At 39.2% G+C, this 26,924-nt stretch overlaps 3 protein-coding genes across 3 annotated transcripts in view; 2 read left to right on the top strand and 1 right to left on the bottom strand.

Moving 5' to 3' along the window:
• Positions 1–2,296: 2,296 nt before the first annotated feature.
• Positions 2,297–8,848, top strand: tomm7 (translocase of outer mitochondrial membrane 7 homolog (yeast)). The gene is made up of 3 exons (XM_065948258.1): positions 2,297–2,469; positions 6,625–6,673; positions 8,290–8,848. Exons 1-3 carry the CDS (start codon positions 2,367–2,369, stop codon positions 8,303–8,305), a joined length of 168 nt encoding a protein of 55 aa, XP_065804330.1. The 5' UTR covers positions 2,297–2,366; the 3' UTR covers positions 8,306–8,848.
• A 612-nt stretch (positions 8,849–9,460) lies between these two features.
• LOC109982488 (interleukin-6-like) lies at positions 9,461–10,736 on the bottom strand. The gene is made up of 5 exons (XM_020631726.3): positions 10,721–10,736; positions 10,454–10,635; positions 10,214–10,312; positions 9,970–10,113; positions 9,461–9,840 (listed from the first exon to the last, which is right to left on the bottom strand). The coding sequence occupies exons 1-5, from the start codon at positions 10,734–10,736 to the stop codon at positions 9,610–9,612; spliced, it is 672 nt and encodes a 223-aa protein (XP_020487382.1). The 3' UTR covers positions 9,461–9,609.
• Positions 10,737–22,452: 11,716 nt separating this feature from the next.
• rapgef5a (Rap guanine nucleotide exchange factor (GEF) 5a) overlaps positions 22,453–26,924 on the top strand; it is a 49,468-nt gene continuing 44,996 nt past the window's right edge. The window contains exon 1 of the mRNA XM_020631634.3: positions 22,453–22,879. Coding sequence (XP_020487290.1) covers positions 22,736–22,879 — 144 coding nt within the window. The 5' untranslated portion in view covers positions 22,453–22,735. The remainder of the gene's footprint in view (positions 22,880–26,924) is intronic.

Genomic DNA, 26,924 nt, shown 5'->3' with positions numbered 1-26,924 from the left:
AGGATCAATTCTAGGACCACTACTTTTTAATTTGTACATGTTACCCCTGGGTGGTGTCATTAGGAGGCACGGAATCTCTTTCCACACCTATGCTGATGACACTCAGCTCTATGCTCTATGACTCACTTTTTAATTGTATTTTAGATATAAAAGCCTGGATGTCACAGAACTTTTTGCAGCTCAACCAGGACAAAACAGAGGTTTTAATAATCGGTTCAAAGGCTCAGAGAGAGAAACTGGCCCCCAAACTAAAAAAAATAGGACTCAACCCAAGTCAAGAAGCACGGAACCTTGGGGTGATCTTTGACTCAGATTTTAATTTTAAGGCCCACGTAAAGGGTGTCACAAAAACAGCATTTTACCACCTGAAAAACATCACCAAAGTGAGGCCATTTCTCTCTCTGAGCCAAACAGAGAGACTAATGCACGCTTTTATTACTAGCAGGCTGGACTATTGTAATGCTCTCCTTTCTGGTCTTCCAAAAAACACAACAAATCGGCTTCAGCTACTACAAAACTCTGCTGCACGAGTACTGACAAAGACCAGAAGGAGAGCACACATCACACCTGTTTTAAAATCTTTACACTGGCTGCCTGTTAGTTTTCGTGTTGATTTTAAAATTCTTTTATTAGTTTATAAAGCATTACATGGCCTTGCACCAGACTACCTATCAGATATGATTTTAGCTTATGAACCAGTACGGCCCCTCAGATCCTCCAGTTCCTCTCTCTTAGTTGTTCCACAGAGCAGGACAAAAACCTTTGGCGATGCTGCTTTCAGCTGTTACGCTCCGAGACTATGGAACGACCTTCCTGAGGGTCTGAGAGGAGCCCAGAATATCGAGATTTTTAAACGCAGTCTTAAAACTCATTTATTCAGTCTGGCTTTTATATAGTGTTTTATATCAATTCAAATCTTAACATTACTGTACTGTCTTTTTATCCTACTATAATTTTAAATATTTTCCTCTTATATATTTATTTTAATATCTTGTTGCTTTTATGTGTCGTATTTTATTTTATTGTATTTTATTTTTATACATATATTTTATTTTTAATTCTTATTGGTGTGCATTGGTCTCTCAATGATTTTATAAATTACTTTTGTCAATAACTTTTCTGCACTCTTGTTAAGCACTTTGAACTGCAATTTAATTTGTCTGAAAGGTGCTATATAAATAAAGTTTGATTTGATTTTGATTTGATTAACCTTTTAGAGACTTTAGGCACCACAAGCAGGCCTCCGTCCTTCAAGTGTAATTTTCTAGAGGGGTAAAAAGGCACAATTGGTGCCTGAACATGAAGAACATTGTAGATGAGGAGAAGGAATTATATTCTATTCTAGATAGGAGCCAGTGCAAACGAGCTGATAGAAGTAATGATTGTTTTCTTTTTTTTTACTAGTTAGTCAAGTCAGTATACCTGCTGCAGCATTTGTGACCAGTTGAAAAGTCTTCTGAGGCGAGTTAGGTAAGGTAAATGGAATTCAGATGATCAAGTCTATAGTTAACAAATGCATGGACTCGTTTTTTGCATCATTTTGTGACAGGACGTGTCTGATTTTTGTGATGTTGGTCAAGGTCAAAAAAGACGGTCCTTGAAATGTGTTTTATGTGGTGCTTGGTGCCAGAGTTGGTGTACTCTGGAAGTAGACTATTGTAACTAGAGCTGGACACATCATTTTTATCATGAGGCAGAATGTATACCCATTGTAATTGCTATTGAGCAGCACTATCATTTCTGTATTCAGACACTTCTTGTGTAGTGTTAAGAGACTTAGCTGGGATATTTAATTGAGAAAGTAATAATATTCTTATAAGAAATTACAAAGTCACACAGCTACAATCACATCTAACACTGAACATAAAATACCAAGTCACAAAAACTATTCATAAAAATACTATAAATTACTTCCTAATACTGAGTAGAAACACTTAAACTGTGGTCTCAGATGTGTTTTGATATGTTTTGTGTTTTTTATTCAGCAGGGCCCACACAATACTTACTGTAATAATTGATTATTAAATGAACAATTAAAAGAGAAACATTGCCACTAAATAGAAAAGTGACTCCCTTTAAGTTCTCTAATACAAATGATTTCAAACATTGCATCGCTGTTAAAAAATGGAAGTGTACTTCAGAGTTTTCCAGGTAAATATAATTTGAAACTGAAATAATGTTCAGCTTTTTTAGAGGGTAAGAAATGTAGACCTGAAGTTAAGTGACTGTCCGCGAGGTGGCGTACTAAAACAGAAGAAGAACATTTAGCGTCAGTGTGCCGCACGAGTCGTTACGTCACTTCCTCTTACCTTGTCCTTGGCAGCAGCAGCAGCAGCAGCATTATCCACGCTGGTTGGGGTGTAAACATGGCTAAACTGAGCAAAGAAACCAAGCAGCGTCTACAGCAACTATTCCAGTGTGGACAGTTTGTCATCCGATGGGGTTTCATCCCAACCGTGCTGTACCTCGGTCAGTATCAACAGTTTAAACACGAGAAGACGTGCTGAGCTAACTTTAGCCACTTAGCTTTGCGTTAGCATTAGCATTCACCTACAGACTAATGTAATCCTTAACCGGGGTGGAAGGGCAAAATGTCATTTAATTGAGAACCTTAATAAGTATCAACGGGGTCCTTCATAGACAGTGAGTGCGAGAAATGAAATGTCAAATTTGACGTTTCCAACCTTGTTTCGTTGGATCAGTTCCAGGTTTAGCAAATGTTTCTCCAGACATTTGATTCTTAAAACTGCATAAAGTTGAACTTTGAAGAAGTGCATGTATTGTTTTACATGCAAATACAGTGAAGTAGAGCTGGATATTGTCCACAACCTCACATTTCAATTCGATTTCAATTCTTTGGGTCACGATCATAGACTGTAAATATTAGGTCACGATTCGATATTGATCAATCAGCGTCGATTCTTAAGAGCAGTCCACCGTCACTTCCGGCTCGCCAGAGTGACCACGCCCCCGTTTGGGTGAAAAAAGGGCCTTTCCGAATTGTCACAGTTCAGTAGGCAGTATGTACTTTTCAGTATGGAGTTTCAGTAGACTGAACATTTCAGTATGGATACTAACTTCCAGGATTTATGCAGTATGGATCGGATGCGTGCTTACAGGAAATGAATTGTGTTTTACTACCCACAATGCTGTGCGAAATTAAACGTAAATCGTCACTTCACGTTCGCCTCCAAATCAAAACAAACAAGCGTGGATTAATAGAATCAATTTTTAATCTAGAGTTAAAGTCCCGACTGAAATCACTATTTTAAATTAACAACTGAAAATAAAAAAAATATCTGCATTATTATAAAACCTTTCCCCCTCTATTTAAATAATGATTTCACTATTTAAATACGTCTTTATTGGTTTATTTTACTTTATATTCTGTATATTACTGTCTTTCATTTGTTCTTTCCTTTATGTAGGCTACTGTATGTTATTTAGTTATTTAATCTGCCTTTTTGGGTTAGGGTTACGTAAATGACGCCACTTACATACTGAATGAATCAGAAGAAGTAGGAACAAATATCTGCCTACTGAATAGTAGATACTAACAGTATACAGCACGGATAGTAGCTACTGTCTACTGAAAGATTGAGTAGGTACTTGGCAATTCGGATACAGCCGAGCCCTGAGAATGTTTCGGCGGTAGATTAGAAAACACTGGTAGCCGTGCGATTAAACCTAAACGCGATTGAGAAGCTTTTTCTACTTCAAACTATTTTAAAAACACAATTTAGTATCAGGTTTTGATTTACAAAGGACACCGGAGGGTTAAAGAAGAGCTCTGTGTGTTTGGACTGAAACTAGAGAGGATTAAAGTGGTAAATTGTGGGACCGCTGTCATGTTCCTGCTTTAAAGCAGCGATCGCTCTGTGACAGAAGAGAAGTCTGTTAACAGATTCTTCACACATTCACTAACGTATTAACAACTGTCACGTCACATAAATATGTTGATGAAAATGTCTCTAAATGAAGGAACACTACAGCAAATCCTCTTACTGAAAAATAAATGTCAAAATAAAAAGTTCTCTAGCTCGATATAACACCTTGTCTCGCCCCACTCATCATTATTTACACTCACGTATGAATACAAAATGTTTTAATCTCATCCAGGTGACTTTACATGTTATTCTTTTCCAAATGAGATGATAACTCAGAGTTTATGTCCCCTTTTCTCTAAAATAAACATCTGTAACCACTCTATTACAGCTATGAACACTGTTAGAAACTATTACAAATAAATGTTATTTAAAAATAAAGATCCCTCTCGGGTAACACGGTTAATAATTACTCGTCAGGTGTTTAAAGTCAGTTTCCTCTGATGACTCATTTGAGCAGTTTGATGGCGAGAGATTAAACAAACACTCACATACATGGTTAATTCTATACCGTTATGATGCCGATCTCTGTTCAGAAATGTCGTATTTTAAATGTTTACATCACTGGTCATCAGATTTAGGCTCGTACTTGTAGTTTTAAAGTATGGTTTTCGTTTTTTAAAGACTTTAAATCGGTAAAGACCCCAGCTTGTCCATTAACCGCCATTCATTCAGAGAAAATGATTTCACCCAGAAAGGGGCGGGGCCGGCATCGTTTGGGCAAAGTACCCGGATGGGTTGCTCTCATGAATATCGATTACAAAAGATGACTCATCACAGTACCTTCTAATATTTGTTAAATAATAATGTGTGCATTATTTGCATAGGTTTAGAACAAGCTGACTCAAAAGTGTATTCTATCATTGAATTATTCTTTAATAGGCAAAGAATAGAACATTAAAGTACAGTATGATCTAAAGTGCACAGTTGTGCCTGAACTGAATTTGCAGCAAAATCTTAATAAACACAACAGTGCTGTAATGGCATGGACAAAAAGTAGATGTTAAGTGCACAATTGTGCCTGACCTGAATTCACAGCACCCACAGTGGAGAGGGGTGTCATTTCAACGAAAAAAATCAATCTCAGGATTTGCCTGAATCGATAGTGAATTGGGAAAATAATAATTGCAATGCATTGATTAATTTTTAATTTTTTTTTAAACCAGCCCTATGTGAAAGGGAACAATAAGTAGATGGGTTGTGACTGATTAAACTACTTGTAATGATTTTGTTAAAGTTAGCTGTAAAACCGTTAATGAGCTATTTTCTTAAAGAATAATGGCATGTAATGGGCAGAGACATTCGTCTAATGTGTCCTGTCAACTCTGACTGGATCAAACCTGTGGACCTGTGTCCAAATGTGTTTCAGTGCTAAAGTCTGGGGCATGTCTGGGGCATGTCTTGGGACCTAAAATACTTGGTAGTGGTTTGCACTAGTGCAAAGGGGGAGTTCAGACCTTTTGCATGGCTGTGGTTACGAGCAAATATAGGGAAGTTGGAGACTTTTGCATGTGTGACCCAACGGCCGCTGGAGTTACCATCCGCGGTGAATCCTCTCTGACTTCAGAATTGTGGAAAGACCAACAGTGATGTCATACTTTCTCCCCTCTCCCCTTTCTCTTCTGACAATCATTCACCTCTTGCATTCAGGATTTTCTGAAATTGCAAACATTTGGCGCTCGTGCATTATCACAATTTGAATAATAATAAGCCAGGCCCTCATGATGTGGTGGTGTTGAAACAAATCAATTACATTTAATGTTTAATTGATGATAAAGGTTGCTAGAAGTTTCAATTAAAATACATTTGGTCGTACACCTTTGGCTCTTTTCTTGTATTGTAGAACTCGTTTTGGAGAGGATGGGTTAGGGCTATATTAAGTTTTTTAGGAACCTGTTTCCTTTCTGAAAATCCTTTGCTTCATGGTTTGTTTATGACCTGTGAATGAAATCAGCAGAAATCTTGGAAATGAAATTTCCTTTCTGTTTACTTCAGATGAAGGCTGTGACTCAGATTCTCTGATGTTACTACAAGGCTGTTTTCACTATTTTCCACAGGAAACGTATTTCGTAAAATAAAGCTTTCTTGTGAAATAATGTTGTTTGATAAAACTGGGGTTTTGCAGCTATACTAATCTGTTGATAACCTAATGACACCAAACAGTGTTTCCCCTACCATTATATTGGGAGGGCGGCACGGCCCCCCTGCCCCCCCTGAAGGTCAAGTAAAAAAATTATTATTATTATTATTATTTATTTTTTTTTAGATTTATTTTTGGGCTTTTTGTGCCTTCATTGTAGTGATAGGATAGTGGATAGAGTCAGAAATCAGGGGAAGAAGTCATTTAAGGATACCTTTCTGATAGAAAAGGACAGCTGTCATTAAAAGTAACGCATGAACACCAAGATTCCTTCAAGTGTTTGTGTTGTCATGTTGGCTTCTCCCCACCCCCCCAACGCTGTAAACCTAGGGGAAACACTGAAATAAGACACCTTTTTTTTAGGGGGAAATGTTGGCTTATAAATTATTATTGTTAAATAAACAGAAATTTCAAAAATTTAATTTCCTAGAGCGTACTTTAATCAAGCTTGCTAAAATAAAATAATATTTTATACAGCAGAAGATGATTCAAACAATGTTTGCAGCTAGCTTGTGCAAGTGGTTTCGATAAAATGGATTTTCACCTTTTTTAAAAGTCTTCACACATATGCTTTACTGCTTCATGGTTTTTGTTTTCCAGGTTTCAAGCGAGGAGCAGATCCAGGGATGCCTGAACCCACTGTGTTGAGGTGAGCACAGGTTTGGTCTTAAGTGAACCCTTCCGACCAAATCATGTTTGTGTTTTCAGAAGAAACATCAAGTAGAACCGTAAGAGAAGAGACGCTGAAAAGGAGTTTTCACACCTTCTACAACATGGCTGTGTTTCCTGTAGTCATGGAATATTTAATTCAACTGTCAACTGATAGTCTTGTAACAACATTTTCTGTCTGTGTGAGTTGTTCTTCCACATTTTGAAGGTAATCAACGAGTTCTTCCAGTCGTTTTGACATAATGAATGCAAGGTTAGATGGTTTGAAAAAACAGCTAGTTGGAATTTCCTTCTTTTAAGCAGATAAGATTCATGTCAATGACGTAGATTTGATGAACACATTTGCTGCACAAACAATCAGCTGAATTTGTATCCACAAGCTGTTCTAATAGTGTAAATCTTGGGCATGCACTTATCAACATGTTTTCTTTTCTATTGAGATGTATGCTATTTATTTCTGTTATTGTTGTTTGTATACTAAAATGAAGGTACATTTACTCTTGTGCTTTGTTATTGTAAACAGTGTTTCCCACAGAATGACTCGATATCTGGGCGGTGGAGTTCGCGGGGGTCGTCATATTTTTTTGGGGTAGATTGCAGGGGGGTGGGGATACATTGTAATATTGCGTTTGTATTTATATAAATTTTTTCTTTTCCTCTACATTAATTTAGCAGGCTGTGAGATACCGTTGCTATTGTTAAGTTAACTGTAGACACGGTGAGTTTGATCACAGATCAACTTTGTGCTGTTCTAAAGTAAAAAGGTGCGTGCGTGCGTGCGTGCGTGCGTGCGAGCGTGCGTGCGCGCGCGCGTGCGTGCGCAGCTATGTTCCCAGCGACGCGCACAGTCATGACAGTAGAGAGAGGAGCAGGGAAAAAGTAGCTGCAGCTACATCTAACGCTCTTCATACTCAGCACGCCTGCACTCTCGTATGCTCTCGCTCCCCCGCACTCGCGGTCACAGAATGACTCGATATCTGGGCGGTGGAGTTCGCGGGGGGGTCATCATATTTTTTTGGGGTAGATTGCAGGGGGGTGGGGATACATTGTAATATTGCGTTTGTATTTATATCAATTTTTTTTTCCCCCTCTACATTAATTTAGCAGGCTGTGAGATACCGTTGCTATTGTTAAGTTAACTGTAGACACGGTGAGTTTGATCACAGATCAACTTTGTGCTGTTCTAAAGTAAAAAGGTGCGTACAGTCATGACAGTAGAGAGAGGAGCAGGGAAAAAGTAGCTGCAGCTACATCTAACGCTCTTCATACTCATAGCACGCCTGCACTCTCGTACGCTCTCGCTCCCCCGCACTCGCTCTCTCTCGTGCATGCAGCAATTTTATGAATACAAAAAAATTAATCTGTGGCGGTCCTTGTTGATAATGTGGCGGGCTGCCACGGATTAATCAATGTATGGGAAACACTGGTAAATAAACACAAATTGTAGGATCACATATTGTTAATATCTTCACATAACAAACCTCATTTGGAAGTAAACATTAATTTAGTTACAGAAATAAACATGTTGGAATTTGACTTTGAGTGACAGAACGTCTTTGGATTGATGGATTTCTCCTTTCCTTTTCCTCTCTTTAGTTTGCTGTGGGGCTGAGGAGCATCTCCACACAGCCAGTACATCCCATCCCAACCCCCTCATTAAGACCATATGACCCAGGTGATTGGAACCGGAAATGGACATTGTTTTTCTCTTTTGACTGAAGACCACACTGTCACAAATCTGAGAAGTAATGAGGGAATGGTTTCTGCTACCATCAAATTAACAGCCACATAAATAGAATGGAGAGTTTGGGCGACATGGGCTGAAGAACTTGGAATGAACTAGGTGGATTCAAGACTTTGTCCCTCAAAATATGTAGTCTGGACTGGACTATTTCTGGGGTGTGTTTTTTTTTCTTTCTTAGTTTTTTGGGTAACAATGACAGTGATGTTTGGATACACCATCCATTCCATGTTTGTCCTCTTTGTTTGTAATTTATCATTTCTGAAATTAAATCCTCAAAGAAATTCCTCTCTTATCTCCAACACCAGGACTCATGCTGATGATGCCTGATTTTCAAACAACAAAAGTCAAGTCTTGTAAGAAAAAATATGCAGAAAAAAAAACGGATTAAAAGTTGTTGTTTTTTTTTAAAAATACATTGAACATTATTTTTTGTGTTACATATACATATTCCCCAAACTTAAATGAATGGTTTTGTATGACCATGTTTTCAAGTTTGGAGTTTCACACAAAGTGTCGTATATCTTGGTTCCTTTTTAAAAGGCAGACCTGAGGACTCCCAACTAAATCTGCTTCAGTTGCTTATAGTTTCTAGAAGACGGTTACACAATGAGTTGTAACCCTTTAGTGAAGTGACATGTGTTGGAAAGAAGAACTTATTCATTTTTTTTCAATACAATTTTTTTATTTCTTCATTTGTACAGATTATTAAAATATCTTTGCACAAACCTCAACCTTAAATAAACAGCATATTTACTTAAATAATGTTAGATGTAAATAAATAGCAGTAAACATTACAGAATCACTGTTTATGAAAATAAATGTCGTCTTTGAAAAGTTAAGCAGTCCCAAAATTGCTGCTCAAGTAATCTCACCACAATTCAGAAATTGATCAAGACTCAAATCTAAATAACATTCAAGTACAAATGGCATTTTCAGTGCTGGAAACTCACAATCCTGACTAATAAATTAAACTTTACCTCAAGTATAAATAGGTTAAATAAGTTGTGCAACTGTGGGCAATTCCAGACTTGAGGTCTTTATAATTTAAGAAACCCATCACCTCCACTAAGTGCATGTTCCCCTTGAAAAACAATGAAAACACAAAATGTTAAAATGAGGCATACAATGTTCCTTGAGGTATTCCATCATAATTTCACCTTATTCTTGCATTTTTAAACTTGGTTACTGAACCTGATGGGTAACAGGTTCCTGTTGGCCATTCTTCCTCTGGCCATTTCTCTTTTTCTGATTGCTCTTTTGCATTGGAGGAGGAAGTTCCGGAGGTGGTACAGGATGCTGTTAGCGGTCATCCTTCTCTTGTAAGTGTCAGGGCTGTCGATATCCTTCAGAAGCTGCTCCTCCTGGCTGCTGTTCAGCTCTGTTACACTTTCGGGATGCTTCATCTGTAGGGCACAAATCAAATATATGTTCAATTGACACCTTTCGTTTGCAGAAAACACAATCAACTTATGAGGGGTTTATAATACATGCATCATTACCAGTTGTTTGTATACCAAGTATCTCTGACTCACATTTACTTTGATTAGGGTGATCAGCCGGCCGCAGTTGATTCTGGCCTCTGAGAGTTTGTAGTTGCTTGGATACTCCTTCTCCACGTGCTTAATAAGAACTCGGTAGATAAGTAGACCTTGGACCAACCTGTGGAGACAAGTCTCCTGAGGAGACGTCAGATAAACGCCATCAGTGCCTCAAATGAACCCAATAATCCATCACATTCTGTTACCTGTGTGACGGTAGGACAAGGAAGAGCAATACCTTTCTTAAGTCAGAGGAAGGGCAGCTTTCTGGGAGTGAGGAGATGTTGTATTCCTCCAACATATGATATTTCACCTGGTTTTGGAATTCAGCTTCAAACTAAGGGGGGAAGAAAAAAGAGTCAGGAGTGCAGTATTTTCTTTGTGCATGCTAAGAAAAAAGGAAACAGTCAGCCCAATCACATTTCGAAATTGACTCATTACACGAAATTCAGTTCTTCAAGTTCTTCAATAGACTAACCTCCATCGAGTGATTATCGGTCGCACCAAGGATCAGGCCCCAGAACCTGGAGGTGCTCAGAGACTCGGCGGCTGCCTCCCCCTCCTCACCTGAAGTGTCACCTGCCAGGCTTTCGGTGGGTGCAGGTTGAACTGAAGCTACCTGAACGCCCTGCAGCAGAGCGACCAACAGCAAGCAGGCATCTATACCGAGAGGGAAAAGCATGAATGACTGAATGAATGAAAAGAGGAAGAGAGGCAGGAAATGCACAGGCTGCAAATCACTTACTGAGTGTGTAGGGCATGTCCGCTGGTGGGAAGCACTTGTAGAGTGTCGATGATGTTGAGGGCTGTCTATCAAGGCAGGAAGGAATAGCCTTGTCTTTTATAGTATTCAGCCAGGAGGGATTTCCCAATACCTCACTTTCTATGCATGAACGGAATTAAAAGTTTCCATCCAGCATCCGGTGTCCCCCCCCTTGGCACGAAGGGGTGGATGGCAGGAATGGGTAAAATGTGGATGCCCATAATAGTGTTATGCTGGTATTTTTACCATCACGCCATGGTTATTCTATGATGTGAGAAATCAAAGGGGAGAGTGTATCCATTCCTTCCTTTAGGTTATTGGTGCTGATTTTGGTAAAGATTGCATGAAGTTTCCATTTTCAGAATTAGCAGAGAGGCAGGAAATCGAAGTCGAAACCGCTTTGGTGGTTCTATTGAAAGAAGTGATCTATGATCCTTTTAATAATGAATAGTAATAATGATAGTTATTTAATTAAACTGAATAATACAGTTTTTAACATACACACTCGCAGAAAAGCCTTGACAAAATTGTGAAAAACAAGAAAATCCCTATGATAAACTAGTTTCAGCCAGATAATTTAAATGGAAAATCCACTACAGCCAAATAGTTTCATAATAACACCAAGTAAATCCAGAACCAGAAGAGAGAAAGTCAAGTCAAATATCTGCTAGATTTTAATTTATTTCAAACTAAGGGATTACATGCCATCCCAGATACCTTCCAGAGTGTTAAACTTGAACTCCCTGTTGAAGCAACATTTGTCATGTGTTATGTAAGTTGTTATTCCTCTCACTCAACTGGCTAAAATGATCAATATCTGACAATGATCAGCTTTTCAACACTTTAATGAATGAAGATCTTACAATACCTTTCACTGATGTTTGCTTTTATAAACTCATAAATGTAACAAAGGCTATTTTCTTTTAACCACATACTTGAATTTAATTTTACATACCACATCCTAACTAAGAATAAAAGCTTTTATGTCTCTGTTAAAACAACTTATTTTCACTTATTTCACTCAATTTAACTTATTTGACAACCATTAAATGGGTGGTGTCCCTAACAGCTACTGGGGCACTCCTGTTATTATTCTTTTTCTAGAGTTCCCTTTTTTTTATTCAAGGGACACTACATATTTTAATTATCAAGGTCAATGTACTACTGTTTTTACAGTTTTCACAAGCTGGAGGGGCTTTGGGTCTTCTTCCCTAAAGTTAAAGATACTTTTATTTTATTTTTCCACAATTGGAATATTCCACATTGACTTCCACATTGATATACTCCAACAGACGACATGTCATGCAAGTTATTATTTAATTCAAAACTCTTCAACACATCAATTGTCATTTGCTTTTAATGATTGTATTTCAAATAAGCAGTAAACTCCATTTCAGTTGTGGGAAAATTTGATTTGTTTTCACATTTTGCCATCTTTTGTGGTTTCTTTGACAGACGTTATTAGATCTTTCTCGAAGTTAAATTTTGGACACCACAAGGCACTAGTCTTATCCCACTGATGTTTTTGCATATAAATCTCAACACCTTGGCGTCTCCAGTATAGCTCTCTCCTGGTTCCACTCTTACCTCTCTAACAGGCAGACAGTTTGTCACCATCAGCAAGTCCAGCTCCTCCCCAGCCCCATTAAACCAAGGCGTGCTGCAAGGCGTGCCGCAAGGTGTGCCGCAAGGCCCTCTTCTTTTCACCATCTACATTCTCCCCCTTGGTCTGATAATCCGCCAACATGGTCCCATATTCCATTCCTACGCCGATGACATGCAACTCTGCCTCAGCACTCTTCCATCCACTAAGGCCCCCCCCCCAGTGACTAGTCAGCTGCCTGCAGGACATTAAAACCAGGATGTCTTCCAACCTCCTCAAACTTAACAGCAGCAAGACTGAGCTCATGATTGTGGCCCCCAAAGCACTGCTCAGGAATGTTGGAGATCTCCTCCCTGGCAAGCCCTGGCAGCACATCACCCCCACCCGATCCCGATCAAAACCCGCATTCACTACAAACTCCTACTACTCACCTATAAATCACTCCATGCTCTAGCCCCACCGTACCTCACCGACCTCCTCCAACCCTACACCCCGTCCCGTCAGCTGCGGTCCTCAGCCACAGGTCTGCTCTCCACCCCCACACCAAACTGCGATCCTTTGGTGACAGAGCCTTCAGTGCCGCAGCCCCCACCCTATGGAACTGTCGCCCTGCCAAAATCCTTACTGCTGCATCTCTAGACATCTTCAAAAATCTCCTCAAACACTACCTGTTCACCAAAGCATTTGGCCTCAGTTAACACTTCCCCCAGCACCCACTTCTTTGTCCTTCATTTGTTTGATTTGTGTTTTTTTCTCTTTGTTTGTGTTTTATTTCTCTCTTGTTGTCTCCTATTACAGCCCCCCGTTTTGTACTATTGTTAAGCGTCCTTTGGTTTCTTGAAAGGCACTATATAAATCCAAGCTATTATTATTATTATTATTATAAATGGTAAATGGACTTGAGCTTGTATGGTGTTTTTTTCTAGTCTTCTGACTACTCAAATCGCTTTTTACACTGCAGGTCAGACATACCCATTCACACCCATTGGCACACTGGTGGCAGAGGCTACTATACTGGAGTGTCGACAAACCAGTGAGAGCAACTTGGGGTCAAGATGGGGATCCAACCCCAAAAATCGGTTGAGAGACATAAGCAACTTGGGGTTAAAAGTCTTGCTGAAGGACACATCGGACATGTGGCTGCAGGAGATGGGGATCGAACCCCCAAACTTGAGGTTGAGATACGACCGACTCTGCCACTTATCCACAGCTGCTTTGTCTGGCTATTTATTATATAACAATAACAGCAATCCAATCAATCAAATTGTGTACAAAAGCCAGATATCAGCACTCGTCAGTTGCTGGATCTTTTGTTTGACAGTGCAAATGCATTTCCTTTAAGACCACAAATCCTAAAAAATAATAATTGAATAATCAATCAGTTATCAGAGCTGCATTTGCTTCTATAGGACTATAGCCTCACAGAAAATCACAAATGTATAATAGCTTAATATTAGTTAAATAGTGATAACAGAAGTAATAGATAAGATAATCTTTTGGGCTTGTGCGTTGAATCTGCAACCACTGCAAAGTGGACTAGTTTCTGTACCAAAATGCCCACTCTACTATTGGAGCTAAACCAGTTCTCTGTGTAATACAGATTAACTTGGAAAACTCAAATGAGTTTGTTGATATACAGGATATTAAACATCATCATTCTGTGGAGCTCAGAGAGAATTTGACATTTATAATAAAGAAAACCGGACATAGATATGGGCTTTGTTTTTATTACATTTATATTGTATCGCTTACCTACAAAAACTGTTTTCTATCAAGCAACTGAAAGAGAAAGACAAGGGAAGTGCTTTCATTTTATTCAGCATGGACACAAATTGTGATCATTAGCTATTTTGAAATGAACTTTCCCTCTGTTAATTCAGATTACTCATGGGGAATCAAACCACAGAACTCCCAAATCAGGTCAAAAGAAGCAGAACATGCATATATTGGATGGGTTTTTTTTGCCCTACAAGGAGGATGTTGTAAGAACGGGGTTCTGTTCACTCTTCATTCAGGGTGTCCTTGTACTTTTGGTGAACACTTTGAGCCTTGAGACTATCTTAGTAGTATCACTGTGGTAGCTGAGTGCAGATTGTCATCACCACATGAAGAGCTTTTGACATATTTTCCATTTAATTTGTGGGCCCCAAATTAGAATTGCGCACTTAGTGAAATTCTGAATCTTAAATTTACTGAAGTGCTCTTGTAAATAATTTATGATGCATTTGTGATTATCATGCCACATTAGCTTGTGTAGGAAGTCGGTCTGGTGGGCTTAAAATAGAAGGTCTGGCTCTCATTTCTGTTTTTTTTTTCCTTGTGTCTAAATAAATCCAGTGTTTTACCACTATATGGTCCACAGTATGCAAACTCATGAACTACAGACAGTGTTGACTTAATTCAAGTTTAAGATACAGCAGATATTCTTTCTTCGGGTTACATTAACTCTTGTAAAGCAAATTGGTACTCGATTGTAACTTCTCAGAGTAATGTAAAGAAATGTGTCTTGAATGCCATTATGACCCCACTGTATAGTAAGCGATGGGAGTGTCACTATGAGATTACCATCAGCGTGGTGAAACATGGCTGTTTCAGGAAGTGCACAAAGTGAAACAGTATTTTTTAGTCTAATACAAGTTTGCAGGATGACCTCGAGGCTTCCTCTTGCTCTGCAATTTTTTTGTTCCTCTCGTGTTTCCTCTGAAATTCTATGTAAGGGAGGAGTATGCGTGAAACAGTTTCAACATTTCATTGCACTTTTATGACAAATGATACTCAAATTATTAGAAAGATTGACGAGTGATTTGTCAGTTGGGATTTGACCAGTTTAAAAAAAATGGTCTAACCAGTATCAAAAAAGTGAATGTAAATCCAACATTGGTAGTTTTGCCCTCACAACCTTGGCTTACATTAGTATTCCCATGTTTGCATCCTTTTCATTAACCTTAAGTACACATCTACCAGTTTTATTTTTTATGTATCAAATTTAATACCAAAATGCTGTGTGTGTGTTCTCCTTATGTCAAATGTTATTAGGATTTCGCTTGAGAAACTAAAAATACATTTTTATTTAAAACAATATTCAAAATGTTTTTAACTGATGCTTTCAGCCTCACATAAACCTGACAAAAATTGTACTTCCAAAAGCAAATATTCTATAATTGGTCTTGCATTACCTTAAAGCACTCCTGAACGTGAATTCTCAGCATTACTTCCATCAACTATCCAAACGATCAATCCTACATTTTGACACAGGACTCATCTTTATGACAGTGAATTTTGGTTTTAATTGTGCCTACATGACATATTCCCCTAGCACATTATGCAACACTTTAGTGCAGCACGTAAGGGTGTTGACTGTTTTCGAAAGAGATGTTGACAAAAAAAGAAACGTGCAACATTAAAATGTGTGATTATTAAAACAAATATGTAGTGTAGTGTACATTTTACATGCATCTAACCGGTCAGCCATCTAACAAAGCCAAACGAGTTGTTCTAGAAATGTTTTATAAAGTTTAATATTTGTTGTCCAACGTTTTGTGTCATTGCAGAGTTGGTGGAAAGTAAAGCTGTAAGATTAAATCCTAAAGTGTTTCACTAAGGTTTCCTACAGGACCAAAAAAGCACATTTTTTTAAAGTTTAGAAAGTGTGTGAGCAATCTATTCCCACCTGCCCCAACGTGTTCTTGCATGCACTCCTGTGTTTGATCTTTTAAAAAAGTCTATTGTGCAATGTCTGGTCCCATGCCTTTGAATAACTAGAGGATTCAAGGTTTCCACTCAAAATATTGTTCATTATGGTTGCCATATAGCGCCAGACACTGAAATTCTATTCAGTCTGCAGTTCCAGAAAGCCACCACTAGATGGCAATCACGCAGCTCTTATTATGAGCGCAATGTTTAGCCCTCTCAGGGGTTTACATGGTGATGCAAATGTAAAGTAAGAGCTTTTCTGTGCTATGCCATATCAACAGTGAAACATTTCTCTTCAAATGTTTTTTTTAAATTATGATCTGTTCATTGTTAGAATAAATGGAGCAGTTTGAAGGCCATCTACAGGGCTATAGGCGATGTTAACCGAGTAGGAGCCACCGTTTATGTTGTGTATGTGCATGCCTACATTTGCTAGTTAGCACTTAACAAAATAGCTGATGCTGAGGGAATGTCTCTTTTTTATTCAACTCAACAATGGAACTAATAGATAGTCAAGAGAATACCAAGGCTAATAAAATTCCTCACATAGGGGAGATGAAGCAACATCCAACCCCGCTGAGACTCACTTTGTCATGTCTCATACAAACAGGCACATCAGGGTCCTTCAAGTAACTATAAAGTAATCTGTCCACTGTAATTTAAGACCCTCAGAGAAACTGCTGTCAGTGATGTTGTACAAACAGTGGCGATATAGAGTCTGGTTGGGCCCTGGCAAAAATCAAATTGGGGGTCCTCCAGCAAGTGTCCCAATGCTTACTCCTCCTCCGAACAACTCGTGACCATATTCCAGGAGACTGTTATTTCAGGTCTAGTGTAAAAAAGTAAATATTGAATGTTTTAGCCCTTCTCGTGATGTTCTACCTAACTTTAAGCATATATTTTTCTCTGCCTAAACCTAAACAAACTCTTTGTGTTAGACAAGAATAAAACAGCCGCTGCTATGTGCTTCTTTTTGACACCAAACAGTCCATTTGTGTCTGTACTAGATGCCAAAATAAATCTGATGATGTGTCTGTGTTTGACTTGTTGGGATGAGAACAAGTTTGACTTAAATTTATACCAACTTTCATTTAAGTCCATCCAGTAGTTGAAGAAGCAGGTCATCTAAAATGACAAATGGCAACCACATTGTAGCATAAAAGTAAAATCAAAAGATGACAAATTGTCATTAGGATTCATTCTCTGGGGACCATGAATGTCTGGGCATGATTTCAGAGCAATTCATCTGATAGTTGAGATATCTCAGTCTAAACCAAAGGGATGCACCAACCAGCTTGCTAGCATGGCTAAAAAAGTCATTTGTCATCAACTAAAAATGATAGTAGTTACAGAACAGTATCGGCTATTCATGGTCTGTTCTTTAATACATGAACTCATCTGTCATACTGTGTTATAGTTTCAAATACATGTTAATATGGCTGCTCTTGCCTTCCATGTCGCTCCCTTCTGATTCTCCTCTGTCTTCTTGTCTGCTGTCACTTTCTCCCTTTCTGTCTTTTCATTACTGTCCAGCTGTTTTTTCACCACTCCTCTCCTCTCCCCCCACCCATCCTTCACTCTTTCCTCTCCTCTTTATCCTCTCCTTCTCTTTGTGCCTTTTTTTAGGCCTTCTTCTTCTTCCCTCCCTTCATTTTTTCCCCACTTCTTCCAAAGAGTGAGAGCTCCGCACAAGAGAGGAGAGGAATTGTATCTCTGCTCACTTTGCCACAGGCACTCCTCAATATTTAATCAAGAGTGCATTTGTTTGAAGAGAGAGCTCGGAATATGTGTGCAAGTGAGTGATAAAGAGAGATGTCCGACCGTGTGTGTGCGTGCAGATACTGTATTTGTATGCAGGACACAGCGGAGAAAAGATAGAAGTGTGTATATTTTTGTGTGTGGTGACAGTTTCGGGATGAAAGGCTTTTTTCAGTCCTATGGTAATTGGTTTACTATCTCGCTCTCCCTGCTACGGCCTTCCTGCTCCTCTCGCTCCTTCTTTACCCATCTCCTCCTTCCCCTCCCCCTACAATCTATTCTTCCCCCATGCATCATCACGTAGCCCCGTGTTGTACTGTATGTTTCTATATTCTCGGCTATGTAGGGCTCATTCATTCAAACGCTGTGCTATAAGGTTTATTTGATTCTGCTGTGTGTGCATATGTGTTTGTGTATCAGGCGGCTGGTCTCAGTGTTCCCCCGGGACGGCGGAGCAGCATATTTCATCATCCCAGAAGAAAGCCCAAAGTCCCTTTTTATTTCTTTTGCTTCTTCAGCGATTCAGCCGTGCGTGTGCGTGTGCGTGTGTGTGTGTGTGTGTGTGTGTTTCCTTTGTTTCCTTCGTTGACTATCAACGTGACTCCTGAACACTGAAAATCTATATAATATGTTACAATACAATTGTGCTGCTTTTTCAGACACACTGAACAAGTCATGTGCTGTAAACGATGTCCTTTGAAAATAGCTTCAGGACTTCTGTGCTGTAAAATGTGACAAACGTACACATGAATGCAGAATGCCAGTCTGCATGAATTATGATAAAATGTCCAATTTGTTTATTTCAGTGCATGCCAAATCTTAATTTCTCACAGTCTTTCACACAACAATATCCTCTCCTCAGAGTTCACCATGGCTCTCCTTCAGCTCTTTCCAGCAAATCTCAGCAGGCAGCTATCTGAATGATGATCTGCAAAAAGAACTGATGGATTTAATGATGGAGTTAGCTCTCCTTCTGTACTTTGGCAGATTGTGGCTATGATGAAGCCAGACTAAAGATTACGATTCTGCAGCAGAGAAGATCACAAATACAAAGCACCTGAAAGCCTTCCTTTCAAAATGAGCATTATGTGCTAGTTGCATAGGCAGCTTTACATTTTTAGTTTAGTTTTGAAAACTTTGTAGTTTCCTTCTTGTTTGTTGTTATTTGTTCTCAGAATTGACCTTACTGGGAGGAGAGAAAGGAAATGCAACTTTCCTCTGGCCAACAGGCAGCCATGGTATCAAAATTTTCAATCGCATGTAGCTACAACCCTCTCCCTTATCCAACCCTTATCCTTCTTTGTTGTGTACTTAACTCTAAAATCAACATTATGCTGTATTGAAGAAGACTTGAAACTTGCTATTGAGACTGTAAACTCATTAGTAAAATGTTCACTATGTATAACATCAACTCAGAAGTTTGGTTATTTTCTAATGAACTTCCACATTATAAGACCTTTGTTGAGTCGCCCCCTTCTGGCTATTAGAGAGTCAGCAGGGATTTATGCACTTTTGCATTAGATTTACTTTTGAACCAAACGCCTTCATCTATACTTCTCATACAAAGACCACACAACCTCCATCTTAACTGTCCAGCTTAACTGTGATGAATCATGAGGGAAACCAACACTGAACAACATGTTATCTCCATGGTTCAGTTCTTAAAGACCCCACAAACCTATTTTCTCCATCAGCTTTTACTATGACAAGACATTATACCCTCTGCCAATGAAAGAACTGTTTTTGTTACCTTGAAAGTTGTCTGAATTTTGGTTTGCATGCTCTTTTCTCAATTGCTTGAGGTGGGCTGAGCTTGGTTGGAAAAAAAGAGGATTTCCTATTCTCCCAGTCCCTTCCACCAATCGGCTGTTTACTAATGATGCAAACACTGCCAGTCAGATCTGATAAAACTACATCCACAAAGTTTAGATGAAAATTAACTCTGACATAATCTTGAACTGCTCAGGTATAACAAACAGTTTAAAAAAAAAAGAAAGATAGAAATTAAGAAATTTTTGTTAAGGTGGTTTACAGCTCTCAGATGTATCCCTCCTACCGAACATTTAGGATATTGGCTCTAAAACTTGAGGAAACTTAACATAAAATAAAAGTGAACTTGTAATGCTCACATATGCAATACAAGCACCGTGCAGATTCTGTACAGTTTTTGTTTTGGTGAAGAAAGAAAAAACAAAGAAACTTGTTTTACTCTTTGATTAATGATTCTCATTTTATCACCGTCAATGAAATCCTTTTCTTCTGACATACAGCCTTCTGAGTCCAACAACTCTGACAGATAAACATCAACAGCTTAGTTGTGTTGAGTACTAAAACAAAATGTATGAGAGAGTGATATTGGGTGAAATTGTCAGTGTTGCCATTAGAAAGGTGACAACACAAGTGTGAACAGCGTTTAGACAGTGGGGGGGAAAAGTAAAGTGTGTTAAGCGTTTCAGAGTACATCACGTTACATTTCTTAATATGGGTCTTGATTCAGCTCCACCACATTTGAGTTCAACATGTTAATAGATGAAATGTAGCGCACAGCTAGCAGGGCCATTACCTCTGACAGCGATGGTGTTGGCATAATCTGGGTCCCTGAAAGGGGCCTATTATCCCAGATTACAAGTCCTATCAGGAAAGCAGACTCGACATCTGAGTTATAAAACTGAACCCACTGCACTCAAGCTGAACCCTTCTCAGACTGATGTCCTCTCGAGTATCAGCTTCAGATTCTCTCGGATCAAACAAATTCAAATTAATTCTTTTTCGGATCACACCCACTTGAAAGCTTTTATCAAATTGAATGCAGTTTCACCAACTTCCCAGGCATGGATCCTTTTTAACCATCCAAGTTCTCTAAATAATAACATCTTATTATAGAACAAGGGTAGTGCTCTTATGTTGAAACATCCTTGAAGTGCAATAATAAAAATAAAACGGTTTTAATTTCTATAATAATGCAATTTAAAATATTTAAGATACATATGGGCTGCACACTTGTGTAAGTTACAGTGCTGCTCCCATCCCCAGTTTGTGCCTCTTGTTGGCTAACATCACATTGAAGTTACAGATCCACGTCACTGTTTCAATATGGTATGATCACTGAAAAATACATCATTTGTTTCCTGACAGGGTTTTCTGGAAATACCCGAGGAACAGAGATTACTTTTATTAAAGAATGGTCTTCAGTGGGAAAGGGGGCTATTAATTAAACCATGCAAATTCAAAATCAATGCATGTTGGGGTGGCTGGATACAGTTTTTTTATGATGTTTTTTTTTTTTTTCTTTGGCTGTGCATCATTTCTGAATTTGCAGCTCTTTGTCCTAGTAGAAATCTTTCGGGCAGTTGCAGCATGTTGCCTCTTTTGGGCTACAGTACAGTAAGTGTTCTATAAGCTGCACCATTACTTGTAAGCAAACAATAAGGTAGGACCTTTTGTTTTTTTGGCAAAGGATTGCACCTTGGAAAAATTAACTCTTAAGTGCTCTTTGACATAAAATGGCAGAATCCTGAAATCAGTATGAAAGAAGGATATTCAAATTGTTTATTTAAAAAAAAACATTTTATCGTAGTGGTCCTATTGGGTCTGAATAAGAAGAAAAAACATGAACACCCACTGAGTTTTGTTATTTGTATTTCATTTGTATTTGACCTTTGTGTCGACAGGTTGGTCCTACTGAGATTACAAATCTTTTTTAAGGGAGACCTGGTCAGGAAAGTCAGCAGCAAAAACACGAAGTTACAAACAGACACAAAGGGAGACAAAGTACAATTCACAAACAATATCCTTTACACTAAAAGAGAACTGAGTCAAAAAAGAACTTTCTGTCAGTAGCCGCCTACAGAAGACAAGCTAACACTGAATAGTCTGCTTCCAAATCTTTTAAAGTGAATAACAAACAAACCTACTTCACTGTATCAAAACGGTAAAGAAGCTGCAGTGTTACTTGGAGTTTCTTCTTTTTGAATGACAAAAGGCTATAGTACACCAGGATGGGCATACTGTAGGTCTGAATCGCTGCTAAATTAGAGGTTTAAACATACAGTACACTACAGCAACAAAAAAGATACAACAAAAGAAAGGTCGGCCTTTAAAGGCAATTTGTCTGATGAGATTTATTATGTACATTTATAGAGTTTGGAACCACATGACAGACATGGTGTCTCATCTTTAACAACCCACAGACAGCATGGAGGATGGGGCAGCCTCTCGTGTTTCAGCTCACCTGTCTTCTGCCCTCAGGTTAAACCGGACTGTCTTCTCACAAAGTAAGAACAAAGCCCAGCTCCAAAACCTGAAAAAAAAATGCTTTGCCAGGTATCACACACACACACACACACACACAGGGACATGCACTCTGTGGCTGCTCTTTGTTTACCTATGGAAATTTGAGCCAGGTAATATGATGACGTCGTCATCCTGAGCTTCCACTAGCTCCTTTTATACTACTCCCCCCTCGACTATTATTTAGTAGGCTATTGTGTTTAATTAAGCTTACAACTTATGATGTAACTACACTTAAAATGATAGGCTACTTAAATGTTAACTGCACCGATGCAACAGTGGAATGAAGGTGGAAGTGATGCAATGTTTTTGTGCACCTGTGACAACCCCCCCTCCTCCTCCTCCTCCTCCTCCTCCTCCTCCTCTCCATTCACACCCCCACACATCAACCTGGCAGTATGGAGGAGTAGGACGCGCGAGCCATTGGGTGGAGCAGCAGCAGCGTCGCGTGCTGCGGAACACATAGGTCGTTAACGCCGCGCGCGGTTTGGTTGCAGATGCAGGTCGTTGAGTGTAAGCGCGAGGCGGGGGGAAATGGCGTACGGGCGCGGGCGGCGGTGCGCCTCATTGTGAGGATCCAGTGTTGAGACCCCAAGCTCGAGCGCACGCAGGCGGAAGCTCGAGGAAAGACAGGAAAAGTCGGGAGACGAACCATGGACGAGTCCGAGCCCGCAGAGGACGGCTTGCTCGCGGGTTTGCGATGGAACCGGAGTGCACGAGACCAGGCTCAGCTCAAACACAAAATCCGGGATCTGCCAGGACTACTGAAGCACGGGCTGCACCTGCGGAAGAAGAGCGTGAGTACTTCAAACAGACCGCGGACCGACTGTCCGTCCTTCCTTCCTGGTTTTTTATATGTTTGAGGTTATGAATGACTGACTGTTTTATTAACCATCAGTTTTCACCACAACGTTTCTCTGTGCCGCGGGGCTGTTTCATAACCCTGTCACGACTCAGGTGTTTGCATTTTGACACAAACATTACTGTCGCAGAGGCAGTGTGTATGTGTAAACGTGTACATGTGTGCGTGATACATCAAAAATAACCAATTGCTGTTGGACATCATCATACCTTCACACTCCGGTCGTCAAGGCAACACTACCGTAACCAAGAGATTCACTTCACACACCAACACCTCTACCCCAAGCATACACTAAGAAATACACACCTTTACATATTTATAGGCTAGGCCTACAAAAAATAATTTGCAGCTATGCGCCTACACTGTGTTTTCACATGTTTTTCAGTTAGGCTACAAATAAAAATGTAACATCGATGCAACCTGTCATTGCTTGCTGTACTGGAAGCTCAAGGTGATGTCTTTTTTTTTTTTTTATCTGACCAACCTTAGCTCTCAAAGGGTTAAGTGAAATTATATAAAATTATGGGTTGCAGCAAAAACTCAAATTTGACCAAGGTGCGGAAACTGCAACTTTTACAACAACATGAAAGTAAATTAGGCCTATCTCTTTTAATTTACTAATTATTTGTTTGATTTTGCTCAAGCTAGTCTGTTTTGCATGAACTAGCCTCTCTGAAGCCGGGTTTCATTCCCAGTCCAAATGGGACAAATTTGTAGCCCAATCCTCTAAAACTCTTCTCATGGGTCCCCTTGTTCTTTCTTGTCGTGATGTGTCTACTAAGCAGTAAATGTGTGTGACTCAATGTGCCCTGATGTAGAACGAAAACACCTGACAGGCCAAATTTCTACTCAAAGTGTCCACTCCACTCATCTTCATCGTCAGTGACAGTCAGGAGAAAACGTGTCCCCGATTCCCGAGAGTGAGTGCCAGGACCAAATGCCAAATGGGATAAAGATATGCAGCAATTTGGTCGTGTTAAGCTTCTGTGGACAGAGGAGGTGAATGTTTTATGTCCTGGTACATCTTGTTATTTCTTGTGATGTTCAAAGGGCTTATGCTTTACGTTTGCTTAGTGTTCCTGTTATTTTTCTGATTATTATCACTAACTTCTCTTTCCATAAAACAACCCAGAAGTAGCCGAAATCTTCCATCAATTTTAGAACAAAATCAAAAGGTAGAAAAAGGACTCCTGTAAGAAATAAGATCACTTCAGTGGCAGCCTGTTAGCCTGTTGCATCAGTGACATGTTTTTGTTCTCTGTGATTGAAACTAGGGAAGGAAAAGATTTGAATTTTAAGCAGAATCAGAAAATGTAGTGTTTTTCTTCTCCTGCCTGATCTAACTGTGTGTGCATGTGTGGGTGAGTGTGATGAGGCGTGGGTAACTAGTGTAAAGGTATGGCTGTTCTGTCCAGACTGGTTCTTTCTGCACTCTGGCAGTTGACTTTGATTAGCCGGGCACTCACACACTTAAACAGCAGCACACTTGTTTTATATGTGCAAAAGATAACGTAGCATTTACGGCTTTTTTTTTATTTTTATTGCAGTGAAAAAGAAAACGGTGACATCACAGCATTGTTTCCTGTGGTGGACACTTCTGCACTGCACCTTTGATCTTCTTTTGTTGTTTCACATAGATTCTCGTCCTTTATTTTTATTTCGGGGCACAGATTTTTTGAACATCCTCCCGTGATTCTTTAATATTTGACAGCTGATGAAGTGAATTGAACTGTTGATTTGCACAAAGCCGTGGGTCACATTTGATGCCAGCTTTTTGTAGCCTCACCTTTGAATCCTGTCCTAATCTCTGTTGTGACTTGCTCTGGTATTCAATTATAAGTCCTTTATTGGCAGTGATATGACAAGAGAATTACACTAATGCCATTACACTTGCAAAGGTGATTTGTACACTGAGGATGGGTACATCTATAGTTTTATTATCTCCTCTTAATAGATGACCACAGCTCAGTGAAGTACAGCCTGGAAGGATTCTTATTTGTCAGTCACGCACTAATCCATACTGAAAGTGGAGTGGAACATATTGGTATATGCTGAAACATTTGTAATGATACTTGTGAGTATAACGGATCCCAACTCTCAGGGTTCAGATCAGATCACAGATTTTTGTCACGCATTGGATAATTTTAAGGATCATCAAAAAAAAAGACGACATTTAAATAGATATAAACCGTCTGTAATATGAAAAGCTTCATCATTTCATAACGAGTATTTGTTACCCTCCATTAGAGACATCAGCTTTACATACACTGAACAGAAATATTTCAGTAACAAATTTTCTGTAAATTACAAAATCAATATATTTTTCTGTTGTGAGTTTTGACAATGTTGAAAATGTAAAATATGCACACTGTTCATTTGTGTGCGTCTGTGCACTAGAAGCTCCTGCAGATCACGGTGAGTGAGTCACACAAAACAAAACAGGATTTTTACATTTAGCAACTATATCTTCAGTTTTTGAACCAATACAGCGCTTTTTAAACAAAGCTTGTTTGGCTAAGTTTACAACTACAAACAACAGCAGGCTGATACTTTAACTTTCTGATTGTCTGTTTGATGTTATCAACTACAAGCTGATACCTGCATGATAAATAAAGACATGGTGAGATGAAATGGTGGGTAGGGTTAGGGTTAGGGTTTGGGGTTTAGGGTTTAGGGTTTTATCATTGTTTGATCTCCACTGTGCCTCCATGCACTTCTTAAATGCTGTCTTCTTTTTACTGAGAATCTGCACGGGGAGTCAGTTGCAGTTCATTTATTTAACACAATGATGAATGATACATTTTTTATCAGTCATGTTTAGACCCGTCAACTGATCAACTGTGACCTGTTTCACCACTACCTGTGAGGAAAAAAGGCAAAAACTCCATGGTATTTTGCTTAAGCCTGCAGTCAGTGGACAGGGGGGAATGATTGTTGATCATGGCCTGATCCACCGTCCAGACCAGTCAGATGACTTTCTGATGATTGAGAATTTGGACATATGATGTAAGTACAGTGTGAGCGCTGGTGTGCTTAACGATTCACTTCATACAGTGTAAGCCTGGCCTTTGTTGATGCAGAGGCATTGGTGTAGAGACTCTATTTGTGATCACCATATGTACACTAGTGCAAGAACATTGTGAGTGATGATGAGGATGAGCGATTTGGGAAGTGCATGCTGTAAAGTAGTCGAACCTTGGCCACCTGCTTCGAGGATAAAAGCCAGTGTACATGTGGCGCGTGACACAACTTCAAGCGCCCTGACTGTTTGCTTTCTTAATGCAAATAAAGGAAGTCATGAATGTTGATTGTAGAAAAAGTGTAGACATGCAGAGGTATATTTTTTTGCATAAAGCATCTTGAAAAACAGCTGAATTTTGAAGAGCCTCTATTTAATTATGGTGTTCTGTTTGGGGATTATGATGTTTTTGTTGTTGTTTTTTTGTCGGATGTGTTTATGGAAGACAAATTGTATTGCATCTGCATCACGTTACCAGATTATATAGTTTGAAATAAGACATTTGGATGAATTTGATGAAAAATTACACTTTGTGTGACCACTAGTTGTTGAGTGGAGGCTTTTTTTGGATGAAAAGTTGAACACAAACCCACAATACCATAGAAATGTGCGCTTCTCAAAACACATACTGTAATTAAGGCTGTGAATGAGATTATCACACTCGTACTATAAGCTTTCAGAATTTATGATCACGGCATAAGAGGAAAGTTGATGATATTCTCCCCAAGATTATCTCATTTCTGCATCATTATGCAGCAAAAGAGTGGTTTATGTTGTGTATTTGTATGTCTGCCAGAAATCTTTCACATCCATAACTACATTATACATTGAGATGAGAAAGATGAAAGGGCAAGAGCGGAGGAGAGAGAGAGAGAGAGATTCGACTCACACTTGCACACAGCATAAATGTTTCCACATGCTATCACAAAAACGCTGTATTTGTCTGGAAGTCTTAGCATAG

This window comes from Labrus bergylta, chromosome 19 (genome assembly GCF_963930695.1).
Source record: "Labrus bergylta chromosome 19, fLabBer1.1, whole genome shotgun sequence".
NCBI lineage: Eukaryota > Metazoa > Chordata > Actinopteri > Labriformes > Labridae > Labrus > Labrus bergylta.
Note: the sequence above shows the minus strand (reverse complement) of the source record. Positions and strands in the feature narration are given on the sequence as shown.